At 42.7% G+C, this 13,477-nt stretch overlaps 1 protein-coding gene across 1 annotated transcript in view; it reads right to left on the reverse strand.

Moving 5' to 3' along the window:
* Nucleotides 1-3,289: 3,289 nt before the first annotated feature.
* TM7SF3 (transmembrane 7 superfamily member 3) overlaps nt 3,290-13,477 on the reverse strand; it is a 34,875-nt gene continuing 24,687 nt past the window's right edge. Inside the window, exons 7-12 of the mRNA XM_054037286.1 lie at nt 12,398-12,484; nt 11,132-11,212; nt 10,218-10,370; nt 8,469-8,566; nt 6,705-6,867; nt 3,290-5,839 (exon numbers count right to left, since the gene is read on the reverse strand). Of these exons, the coding sequence (XP_053893261.1) occupies nt 5,577-5,839; nt 6,705-6,867; nt 8,469-8,566; nt 10,218-10,370; nt 11,132-11,212; nt 12,398-12,484 (845 nt within the window). The 3' untranslated portion in view covers nt 3,290-5,576. The remainder of the gene's footprint in view (nt 5,840-6,704; nt 6,868-8,468; nt 8,567-10,217; nt 10,371-11,131; nt 11,213-12,397; nt 12,485-13,477) is intronic.

The following is a 13,477-nucleotide window of genomic DNA, read 5'->3' on the forward strand; positions in this document are numbered from 1 at the left end:
CTGAACTTCCTTGAAATGTTAAGGAGGCATGTTTTCTTGTAAAGTGACAAGGAACTAAAATTTGAAAATCAAATGTACTTTTCACTTAATCTCTGTAGATTCTGGTCAGTTTGGACAAGTAACTGCCTAGTCACTTTTAAAGGTTGTCATGCAGCTTTCAAACCAAGTATTACAGCACTTTGCTAATACAGAACACTTTACAAAAACTACATTCTTAAATTTTGAAAACACTTTCCTAAAATCTGACTTTTCCTTCAGGGTTTAAAAATAAATTTAAAGCAGCATTCAGGTTGCTACTTCTATGAATATTAACTCACATATATAATAGAAAGTTGGGTGATTACTAGAGCTGTTGATTAATTGCAGTTAATTCACACAACAAATGTAATTGATTAAAAAAATTGGTTTTAATCAGTGTTAGAGTGGATGTTTTCTACATTTTCAAATATTGACTTCAGTTACAACACAAGTGTACAGTACTCAAATACTATTTATTTTTACAAGTGCAAGTATTTCAATTCATCTCATACAAGTTACATAACTGCACTCAAAGATGTAAAACTTCAGAGCTGACAAGTCCAATCAGTCCTACTTCTTGTTCAGCCAATCACTAAGACAAATGCATTTGTTTACATTTACAGGAGACAATGCTGCCTGCTTCTTATTTACAATGTCAGCTGAAAGTGAGAGCAGGTGTTTGCATAGCACTTTTGTAGCCACAATTGCAAGGTATGTGTGTGCCAGATATGCTGAACATTCATATGCCCCTTCATGCTTCAGCCCCCATTCCAGAGGTCATGCTTCCATGCTGATGACATTAATTTAAAAAAAAAAACAAACAAACCAACCACACATTAAATAATTGGTGACCGAACTCCCTGGAGGAGAACTGTATGTCTCTGTTTTACTCACATTCTGCTATATATTTCATGTAGAGCAGTCTCAGATGATGACCTAGCACATATTCATTTTAAGAATACTTTCACAGCAGATTTGACAAAATACAAAGAAGGTACCAATGTGAGATTTCTAAAGATAGCTATAGGACTTGACCCAAGGTTTAAGAATCTGAAGTGCCTTCCAAAGTCTGAGCAGGAAAAGGTGTAGAACATGCTTTCAGAAGTCTTAAAAGAGCAACACACTAATGTGGAAACTACAGAACACCAAAAGAGAAAATCAACTTTCTGCTGGTGGCATCTGAGTCAAATGATGAAAATTGACATGCATCAGGCCTCACTGCTTTAGATTATCAGGAAGAAATCATCATCAGCAAGGACACATGTCCTCTGGAATGGTGGTTCAAGCATGAAGAGACATGGGAATCTTTAGTGCATCTGGGATATAAATATCTTGACACTGGCTACAACAGTGCCATGTGAATGCCTGTTCTCACTTTCAGGTGATATTGTAAACAAGAAGCAGGCAGCATTATCTTCTGCAAATGTAAACAAACATGTTTGAGCAATTGGCTGAACAAGAAGTAGGTCTGAGTGGACTTGTAGGCTGTAAAGTTTTACATTCAAATATAAAACCATGCTTTTTTTTTGTACAAAGTTCTACATTTGTAAATTCAATTTTCATGATAGAGATTGCACTGCTGTACTTCTATTAGGTGAATTGAAAAATACTTGTTTTACACAGTAAATATTTAATCAAAAATATGAAGTGAGCACTGTACACTTTGTATTGTGTTATAATTGAAATCAATATATTTGAAAATGTAGAAAACATCCAAAAATATTTAAATGGTATTTTATTAACAGTACAATTAATTTTTTTAATTGCTTGACCATGTCCTTTACTGGATTTAAGTTCTAAAACTTATTTCAAGCAGTTTTAGAACTTGGAGGTGTTATTGAACTAAATATGGAGTTGGTCAGTACAGTAGCCTCTCTTTAGTTTCAAATTCAATCTCATGCTGTCTCCATCTTGTCTTCACTATATTGTAGATTTTGCATTGATAATACCTAAATGCATTAGGGGTGGCAGTAGGAAATTGGAGGGCCTGAGAGCTGCAACGGGGGGGGGAGGAGGCTGTGATAGATAGATAGCTACATGTTTTTTTGAAAATGATGCATGAAATAGTTCTGAAACCTGTCACTTAACCATTTAAAAAAAATAGGCTAATTCATGTCTGAGCTTTTGTTTCAGGTTGACTGTATACACTAATTGAGTTTACATTCTGTTCATGCTTTCAGCATTAGCCCACAGCTATAAGAACTAAAGATTCTTGAATAAAAACAGATTCTGGAACAATTCCGCAGCCCCAGGGCCCTGAATACAACCATCCCCACAACAATCAGTACTGTTCCCACTGGCTGACATTTATAACTATCTTAGAGTGCTTTACAAACCGATGTGCATTATAGTGATCCTCTCACATTAAATTGACAAAGAGCCTACTCCATGGAGAATTTGACCCTTGCTCTCTGGCCCACATTGTGGAAAATGGACAGGGCTCATTTTCTCTCATCCAAAACTAGTAGTCCTAATGATTAAAGGAGGTAGGATACTGGCCATGCCACAGCTATCCCTTAAAAAGGGAGAGTCAGACAAGAAACCTTCTTGGTTTGAGGGAGGAAGTAACTAACGTCCTGGTTGCTAAAAAGTTCTGTCATAGCACAGTAAGCGTTTGGTGCTGGTAATTGACTACACTAATGTTGTTACAGCTGCAGTGCTTCATTAAGTGTCTAGGGTCAGGGCATGTGGGCTTTGTTTTAGAAGGGAAGCTTGGTGTCATGTTCATCTTTCACAAGTCATGACATGAATTCATAAGTAGGCATAGGGATCAATGCTGGAAAACATGGAGCAGTGCTGAGGGTAGAGTTACAAAAACCACTGCAAAAGGACGTTTCTCAGAGCACTCAAGTGGATTAGAAAAAGCTTTGTTCAAAATTCAAGAGGATGGTCACAGTTAAGGCTGTGACTGGGACACAGGAGATCTGATTTTCATTCCCATCCCTGCCAATATTTTCCTGTGTGACCTTGGGCAAGTTGCTTAATCAATTTCCTCAATGTGTAAAATATGGTTATAGTTTTCTCTCTCCAAATCTTTGATTATGGTGTAAGCTCTTTGGGACAGGGACTCTGAGCACAGTGTGGCCCAGATCTCAGATGGGAACTCAAGATTTTACTGTACAAAAGATAAAATGAAGTCTCCATACTCACCTTTTGAATGTCTCCACAAGAGACTTACAGAACAGAAAAGGTGTTTCCGCAGATTGGTTTTGATCATGTTTGTACAAAAGGTGGTAAAACCCTCTACAAGAGCAGACTTCAATTCCATGTACTCTTTTAAAAAAATCTTTATTATAAAAGATAGGAACAAATGCAACTCATATTTTCTCTTTCACAATGTTAATCATGGCAATTATAAAAACAAGGTAAACATATATAAGGGTAGTTTCATATCCAAGTTAAGTGTTTGCTACTGTGGCCATCGGATGTGGCAAAGTTACTCAGTATCATCAGTGCTATAAAAGATAGTCAGTGAGCATCAGTCCAGTAGATGATGAGAAACAGGTTTTCCTTGAGACACTTGAAAGACAGCATGTTCAGGACCATATCTTCAACTGGTGTAAGTCAACATAGTTCTATTGATTTCATTTGAGCTATGCTATAATCTGGCCCTTGTGTTTTAGCTCCCACAATGAATGACTGATTTAAGATTAAGTTAAATCAGCCTTTGAAGAAACTGTGAAACTATGCCACATCTTTACTAATTTTCACCCCATAATGAACATTTTAAAAATTAGCTTAAGTAGTATTAAAATGGTCTGAAGTATCAAGATTTCAAGGGAAGGCTTCTTCTTGTTGTTAAGGTTGTGGTCCACTCATGCCATCAGATGTTTTGCAGCTTTCAAAAGCTATAGTTAAAAAACCTCGATTCTTTTATCACTTTGTAATTCAAGGTGGTATCCCATATTGAAAGAATTTCAGTTTAGCCATCAAGTTGCACTGGTAAGTTTAGTATTTTACTATTTGTTAGTGGTTGTTCTAATACAAAGTTGAAGAGCATTACAACAAAGCAAGAGAGGTCAATGCTGTTTGCTGCCTAGGAGTTAGATGTATACAAGTGGGGGTGATGAGGGAAGAGGAAGGAGGTACAACTGCCTGAATAAGCTAGATCAGGACTTGGGAGGTATGGACTTTATCACCATATACACACGCAAGGGAAAGGACTGCATTTGGAGGCCGGGGAGAAGGAGCTGGAGGAAAGCTTGGATTTGTGGTTTTACTGAGTGATCCAAACTAAGCCACTCTTGTTCACTTCTCCAGCAGTGATTAAAAAGAAAAGGACACTAGCTCTCGGGAATATGAAGGGTGGTCTGGTAACTCCTTTCACACACAGTGTGCTAACTGGAGTGTCAGAGAAGTGTATGTATTATCAACCACCAAGGCTTCAGGTTGATGCTTTACCTGCAGTATACTCTTCCCATCCTCAACCCAAAAGGGGAGGGGAGGGAAAAGCACAGATTAAGAGGCAGGGTTAGTGTTTTGAGCAAGCTCAAAAAAAATCTGAATTTAAATACAGAAGTGCTGAATTTGAGGTTATTCTTCTACGAAGAGCTAACAATCAATTCTCAGGAACCAAAGTTATTACAAAGTACAGTAGCCGAAACAAGGAGGCCATTAGCCCTTAGGTGTTCCTAGCTCAAAAAAGCAATTAGGGAAGCTAAAGCAAGGGAGGGGACTCTCTTGTGTTCGATCATCTCTTACAATTTACAACTCCAGCTTTGCCTCACTGCTTCTTGTAGTTCTCAGGGCAACTCTTCAAGCAGAGACCAGACAAGCAGCTTGGTACCGAAAGGACATCATCCCACCCCACAGATAGTTTAAAAGGGAGGGGGAAAAGGAGCCTTCTTATTCTATCTCTGAGGCAGAGTCCAGTTGCTGAACACACAGGAATACAAATATTAATCCAGTGCAATTAAAACACAAGTACAGTTTGTGATGGTTCAGTAATAGACCTATTAAAAACCATTACTGTGTTCAGAGATGTAGGTTTCGTACCAATATTGAAGGTTTAATAGTTGTGAAGACACTGCAGTTAGGATACTTCAATATCTAGTCTGTCTTTAGTATTTCTTCCCTTGTATGTTCAGCATAGGATGCTCATGTCTGGTGAGAATCAAGGTGGTCTCTTGAAAATCCGTTACAAGATACAAGGGAAGAGTTTTGACATTGCACATATTTAAATCACAAGTTACCGTCTCAGGCTTTTGTTTTTAGACTTCACATACCTAAACATTTCCAACAAACACAAGACTCACAAAGAGAAACACCTTAGTCATTGCACTCAAATATACTCCACCCTTAGTGCAAGGTCTCTGCAGGAACCAGAAGTTTTTACAGCAGGACAAATGGGCCACTGAGAAAGAGCACAGGACAGCATTCAGCGTATCAGCTAGATAAAGGTTTGTCTTCAACGTCCGGCATACACTGTAGCTTTGTTAAGCGGGATTAGGTCATAAGAACACCACGTCAGCATTGCTGGACAGATGCTGGTCATCACCACCTCAGTTTAGATACTTAGAGCCCTTTTGAGTAGCTATCAATGTGCACCATTTGGTTAATTACAGAAGCAATGGAGTTCTTTCCCCAGCTGGCTGCTCTTTTCGGAAGAGCTCCTTGATCTGCGACAGTTTGTTATGGATCCTCTCTCTCAGAGGAGGGATGTGGTGGCTAGGATCCAGGATGTTAGTAATCCTGCGCTCCCTTTCTCGCTTCCAGATACGATAAGGGTGTGGTGGGAAGGGTATCTCACGTCTCTCTCGGCGAAGCTGCACCATTATTCCACCGACTGCCAGCATCCCCCATACTGCCAAGATGATTATATCTATAGGGGAATAGGAAGCCATTCATTCAAACAGTATCAGAAGGAAGGGATTTTCCCACTCCAGCGACGTTGCTTTTCTGGGGGGAAGGTCAGGCTCAGATTTAGATGTTGATTTGCATACTGGCATGGCTTGGAGCAAACTGTCAGAGGGGAATGGAAAATACAGGGCTGGATACCTACTACAACAGTATGTTTGTAGAGGGAGAAGGGGCTCGTCGTTGAAGTACAGGACTGAGTTAAAAACTTACAACTCCAGCTTTGCCTCACTATTTTTTAAATACAACTCTGGGCAACTCACTTAAACTCCGTTTCTACATCTATAAATGGGGGATCATTTGTCTCAAGCATGTTGTGGTGATTAAGATTTTTTTTTTTTTTTTTTAAAGTGAAGATTAGCATGTGGGGAGAAAGTTTCCAAAACCAGTTCTTAATCATTAAATGGACACCTTCGCCTTGGCACGATCCAGGCATTTGTTACAGGATTCACACTGGGTAAAAGTTAGCCTCTCTTAAAATCGGATTGGAATTTGGGATTTTACAGAAGCCCAGAGCTTTTAGTTGCATCTGGAAGCCATGTACTTCAGCCTATCCTTGCCAAGTAGCCTGGAGCTGCTCTAAAGAAAGTTGCTAAACCCACCTCCTCACCCATTAATTTACATTCAAGAAAAGCCTCAAAAAATCCCTCAGTAGAAAGGAAGAGAGAGAACACAGTCATCTTAATGCATGGGAGGTGCTCACATACCACAAGGCAGAAGCCATGGAAGTACCAGATAGCTATGGCTCTGGAACAAGTAGCTCTTCTCAGTAAGAGCTTCAGAGTCATTTTACTTAGTGGTTTGTGAAGAGACAAAACCTAATTACTCACCATTTGTTTGGAAGGGCACATTGGTGTAAGCTTGGCTGAAATCATCATTCAGAACCCTCCTGAGTAGGTCCAATGTGATGTAAGCGAGGCTTGTGTACAGGTAACAAGCAATAGCTAAGATGACTGAATAAGAGCCTATTATGCCACAGGCCAATATGTTCAGCTACAAAGACAGAAAGGTCAGATCTTTCAGGAGCCAGCTAAAGAACATCCTCTTTTTACTTTTTTCCATACCGACAGCACAGGGAGAATTCTTTTTTTAACCTTGTCTTCCCTCCTGCGTTCCCCATTTTTATTTGTTTCAAAACACTTGTTGCAGCTTGTTTCAGTGTACGTCTACACTGTGGCAGGGCAATTGCAGCACGTGTAGACATACCCGAGTTTGTTATTAAGTTTGCTAGATCAGAGCTGTAAAGCAACAGCAGCTTGAGCTGTACAAGCCCGAGCAGGACCCTAGATGTGTACTCTAATGCAGTGTTTTTCAAAGTTTGGGTGGGTCATGGCATGTTAGGCAGTGGGTCGCACAGGGACCCTAGCGGCTCTGGTCAGCACCTACCTGTTCTGACACCATACTGCGCCCCGGAAGTGGCCAGCAGAGGGTCTGGCTTCTAGGCAGGGGGGCGACAGGGCTCCGCACACTGCTCCGGCCCCGAGCACTGGCGCCGCACTCCCAGCCAATGGGAGCTGGGGGAGGCGGTGCCCTTGGGCAAGAGCTGCCCAGAGCTGCTTGCATGCCTCTACCTAGGAGCCAGACCTTCTGCTGCCCATTTCTGGGGCACAGCACGGTCTGTGGTGCCAGGACAGGCGGGAAGTCTGCCTCTGCACCCCGGCTGTGCCGCTGACTGGGAGCCACTAGCGGTAAGTCCACGCCTTAACCCCACGTCCTAACCCCTGCCCCAGCCCTGAGCCCACCCCCAAACCCAGAACCCCTTCCTGCACCCCAAGCCCCTCATCCTCAGCCCCATCCCAGAGCCTGCACCTCCAGCCCAGAGTCCTAACCCCCTCCCGCACCCCAACTGAAGTGGGTCATGACACCGTTTTAATGGGGTCCCCAGGACTGGCTTACACTTGCTTCCAAAGTCCGAGCCTAACGGCCCCGGGCTGAAGCTGAAGCCCGAGGGCTTCGGCCCTGGGTGACGGGGCTCAGATTGCAAGCCCCCTCTTGGGGCTGAAGTGCTTGGGCTTAGATTTTGGGCCCCCGCCCCCACCCGGTGGTGATTGGGCTTTGACTTTGGCCCTGGCCCTCTACCTGGGGCAGCAGGGCTCAAGCTCAGGCTTTGGTCCTCCTTCCAGGGGTCGTGTAGTACTAAGGGATCATAGTGCAATGAAGTTTGAGAACCTTTGCTCTAGGGATTAGCCCATGCTGCCATGGCTTCATTGCTATTATCTGAGCTAGTCGAATCAAAGCTAATTTGGGTATGCCCACATGTGCTGCAGTGACACCTCCGATTGCAGTGTAGACATACCCTTAAAGATTATAGTCTCTTCAGGACTGTTTTTTGTGTGTCTGTACTGTACCCAGCACAACAGGGTCCCAATGCAAACAAAATATGCCACAAATTATGTATTTAACACACAAGAGAGGAGCAGGCTCTAAAGGTTTCAGAGAGTCAGGACTCTTTGGAGAGCTGCACAAGGCTCTTTGATTACATCCCTGGGCAAACCTCTTCCTCTACCAAAAATTTTAGAGGAGTATGTTGTTTTCAGAGATACACATATGCTCAACCGTTGTAGAAAGTGAAGCCAGGTAGTGCAAATACTTACAATTCTTGGACAGCCAACAAAGACTATTGGCACCATCAATGCCATGCAGGAAAAGGTCACCCAAAACACAGCATCGTCACGAAAAACCTTGTAGTCTCCTGTGGAGAGACACCACATTGTGAATCAGCCACAAGTAAGACTTCATGTGTAAATGGAGTTGATTTTGCAAAGTAAAGGACCACAACACTTGATAATATTATCAAGACTAGAGACTCATTCCAATATACAGGGAGTTCTGGGACTACGTTCCCAAAGTACTGTGAGGTGAAATCGTGTAGTTACATATGGGCAGCAGGACAGATCAGCCACTGAATTCCTTCCTTTCCATTTCTGTCCATTGTTTTATACAAAATCAACATCTTCATCATTTGTGGTGCATCACAACAGTCAGTGACCAGTCTGCTGGGTTTACTATAACTACTGTACCATAAATGTAGACAGTAGAACTGATCAAAAAGTGAAAGAGTTGATGAAAAAATTTGCAAAAAATCATGTTACTATCTGAAATGTCAACAAGAGATTTAGAAAAAATTCTTAAGATTCCAAGCGGTTCTCGAGCACAGTTTTACACACAAATGAGAGACTGTCTTACTCGCTAGATGGGCTTACAATCCAAGGCCCCAATCTCACAAGCTCTGCATGGGCAGATCCCTGTACCAGTTTGGAATGCCACTAGACTTCAACAGAGGTCTGCATACAGACACTGATCCTGCAATAATCTCCAAGTCACGCACTAGTGAACTCTTTCATACAGTTCATTTAACCCAACTGAAAACCTACAGCTTGGAGCTGTCCCTTCTCCCAGTCTGATCTTTGGCTTGAGAGTTTATGCTAGCTGGAGAGAGAGAGAAAAAAAAAGAGCCGATCAATTTTGAGTTCAGTATTGCCATGGCACAGTAAGATGAATGCAGTCTCTGGAGATAGAGAAGGAAGCAGTTTTGCTGACACCACTGTCCCAGAAGTACTTGAGTTCAATAGCCTAGCTGTACAAACAGCCTTTTAAGTAGTGTCTTCTTTAAGATGCCCTAGGGGGAACAGCAGCCGCACCTGTTAGTGAAGTCAGAATAGACACTGAAGAGCACATTGGTACAGCTAGGAGTAAAACTCCTCCCTCCAGGACATGACTGTGCACAAGGCTTTTTGTTTGTATTTTAATCTCCCAACACTCAAACTGGACAAGGAGCAGCTCTCACAACATCTTCAAGCACAGTCCCTTCCCCAAGTTACAGGCTTGTAGACTCTTCATTGGTGCAACCTGAATCAGTTTGGGGGGAGAGGGGGGTGGGGGGAAGAGGGAGAAGCAAGAATGGATCTACGTGCACAGGGACAGAAATCTAATTTAAATACCAAGCACTCTGGGGGAGCCCCAACATATTCAAATACAAAAAGTCATTTGCGGTCTGCCACATCTTAGGGGATTTGTTTTTTTTAAAAGCTCCTATTATAAACAGCATTCTGTCCATGTGCAACGGCACTCATTGCTTCAAAAGTGCTGCAGACACACTACATAATCCTCCCAACATTTTGGAAGTACATAATTAGTTAACACCCATTTTAATGCTCCAGTCACTTGCCACAGACCAGTCAGCACGTGGCATCCTCTCCAGAAGCCCAGTCTCAAGCTGCACAGGTAGCAAGACATCAGAATCTACTTCAGAAGCCAGCCCCCACCCCAGTAGTTTGGTGTCACTGCAGCAGTAGTCTCTGAATGACTATTCAGACAGTAACAGAAAATGCTACAAGGCATACCTAGTGGAGTGAAGAAGATCACGGATGAGAAGAAGAATCCCAGCACAAGTCCAACAATCAACATACAGAGAAGGACAAAGCCAAATCTCCACCAATAAGCAACCAAGAGAAGCCCTCCAACGAGTCCAGCTACTGCTGTCAGAATCAGACAAACTGTAAAAGAGAATGGGGGGACAGGGTGTGTGGTAAGAAAGCGTGTCCAAGATGTCAAATTCCTGTAAAAACCAGTTTTGGTAAGGTCCTAAAAGATCGCAGTTGTTGAGCTGGTATGCAATGCTACTTCAATTACATAAGTTTATTAAGTCTACCCTTATCGGATGAAACCCAAATGTTAATGAAGCCATTAAAATTGGCTATAGCCATGTGTACCTGTTGAAATGCCTCCTGACACTGATCAGAATACCAGAGAGTCAATATGAGACAACAGAAGTATTTCTGGATTTTGTACGGTCATTGCAATAAGAGTGCCAAGCTCGTGCCTTAAACACAAGACCATCCCTTCTTACTGCAATGACAGTGGAGGAAGAAGCACAATACAACTTCACTGCTTTTTAAAATAATGGCCTTCCTCTAGTATCCAAATCCAACCAGTTTAACCTCTGCCATCCTACAGCTCACCCTAAATCAAAAGTAGTAGATCATGAGCCAGCAGTTACTCTGGGCTTTTGGATACTATTGGGACAATCTGGATTATGGCTCAGGAAAGTGATCCAGCTTTTTAATTTTAAGGATGGCACAGTCACACGTTAATTTATCGTAACAGAATCTTGTTGGCCTTGTTTGTGTCCGGACAACTTTTATTTCTATCAAAGAGCCATGATCCAGTTCCAACGGATTGCAATGGGATATTGTCATTGACCCCAATCTTACACACACACACACACACACACACACACACGTTTGTCCTTACTTACCATCATAGCTAAGGGAGGTTATTCTAGCAAATAATACAAAGAAAATGAATCCCATGACGATGAAGCCCATGTAGAACAAATCTAAAAAAAAATAAAGAGAAAAAAATAGTTTGATATGCTCTCTGACAATTTTCCATTCTAAGCCTACTTTTATATACAGTGTGACAAAGTTCCTCCTCTATCTTGGTGGGTCCTGCGCTTATTGGCGGATTTTCCTGCCTCAGAGATTCACCATGTGGGTTGGGGAATAGCCCAGAGACCTTCCCCTCTGGAAGAACCCACAGTCCAGGTCAATTGGGAGGTTTGGGGGGAACCAGAGCCACCCTCTACTCCGGGTTCCAGCCCAGGGCACTGTGGACTGCAGCTGTCTATAGTGCCTCCTGTAACAGCTGCATGACAGCTACAACTCCCTGGGCTACTTCCCCATGGCCTCCTCCAAACACCTTCCTTATTCTCACCACAGGACCTTCCTCCTGGTGTCTGATAACGCTTGTGCTCCTCAGTCCTCCAGCAGCACACCCTCTCACTCTCAGCTCCTTGTGCCTCTTGCTCCCCAGCTCCTCACACTCGCCCCACAAACTGAAGTGAGCTCCTTTTAAAACCCAGGTGCCCTGATTAGCCTGCCTTAATTGATTCTAGCAGCTTCTTAATTGGCTCCAGGTGTCCTAATTAGCCTACCTGCCTTAACTGGTTCTAGCAGGTTCCTGATTACTCTAGTGCAGCCCCTGCTCTGGTCACTCAGGGAACAGAAAACTACTCATCCAGTGACCAGTATATTTGCCCTCTACCAGACTCCTGTACCCCACTGGTCTGGGTGTGGCACAATAGTTAAAAAGACATCTACTCTCCAGGAAATGAGAGTTTCTTTATAAAAATGTAGTTTGCATAGAGTAAATAACCAAACAGCACAAGCCCACCCAAATGTCTGGCCTGGTAAATAAAGTTAACTCACTTCAAAACTCGGCCAGTCTACGATAAGACTGCCCTGCCCCCTCCAGTTAGCTAGTTTTAGCTTCCTGTTCTGTGATATCTATAACCAGTTTCTCACCAACTGCAGATACAAGTTTTCAGTCCATTATAAAATTGTGGGATCAAGAACAGGGGATCCCCTCCCATAACACTTACAGCAAACCTCATTAAACAGGAGATACATGTGGGATCAAGAGTGAGGATTATGCAGATTATGCTTTTTCAATCTACAGCCAGGAAGCCCTATTACATTCAAAACAAAGACAGCCACACCTCAGCCCCCACAATATGCAGTACCTGTTTTCCAGAACCTGTGACCAAAGAAGCAAATAAAGAGACCAAGAACAGCAAAAGTGGTGAAGAATATTTTGGTGGAGAGTTTTCCTATAAGGAAACAAAAAATAAAGTTGGGCGTGCATATACACACACGGATGTGAACAAGGTAATGCGCCATGGCCACATATGCTTTCACTGTGGACACTATGGGTATTGACAGCTCCTACGCATGAGTACTGCATGAGCTGAAGGAGCATCTCCTTTAACAGAACAGGGTCTGGAACTACTGGACAGTTTCAATTCCATCCCACAGAGGGTAGTAGTTCCTTCCCATTCTAATATCAATGCAGGAGTGGGGCTCCGAAGAGTAGAGCCTGAAGTAGAGCCAGATTTTCCTGTTCCCACACATCAGGCAGGCGTAACATGCTATAAGCATTGGAATGACAGCTTGGCTTCCCTCCCTCACAATAATCCCCCATGCCTCCCATTCACTTCGTACAGGTGTAAGCAACTTCGTGAGCTGCAAGGAAGCAGCGAATCAGGCACTACACTTTCCTGCTGTCGACACTCACTTGTGCAGTTATTGTCAGAAAGGCAGTTATGTAAAAAATAATGTCACCTTCTTACTCAAGAGATTAATTCACTGCATGCAGAGTCATATTTCAACAGCTTGGTGACAGATACACTTCATACTTCTTTTATTCCCTTTTGCACTACCATGTTAACACAACTATTGGAGAGAGCTGGGTCCTATTCTAATCCATATGCCATATTCATTAGCCAATGAATTTCATTTGCTGCATCCTTCTTACTGGTGGTGCACGAGATTGAGAATACAGCTTGGGTAAGCAGTTAAAAAGTGTCAATGCTATACCTGCACTTACATACTTGACAAGCTAGATCTGGGGTCACTGAAAGAAGCTAGGGAAACTCCCCATCATAGAATCAGTTCTCATGCTAGTAACACACTAAAATGCCATAAAGTTGGCAGTTTCTTGCTCTGCGTTAGATATTCTCCAAAGCTGCTGACAAATGCAGAAGTCCAAACCCAGGTTTGAGCACGTTAAATAGAACAACTCACACTGAAAGCACAAGTGCATA

This window comes from Malaclemys terrapin, chromosome 1 (assembly GCF_027887155.1).
Source record: "Malaclemys terrapin pileata isolate rMalTer1 chromosome 1, rMalTer1.hap1, whole genome shotgun sequence".
Lineage (NCBI taxonomy): Eukaryota > Metazoa > Chordata > Testudines > Emydidae > Malaclemys > Malaclemys terrapin.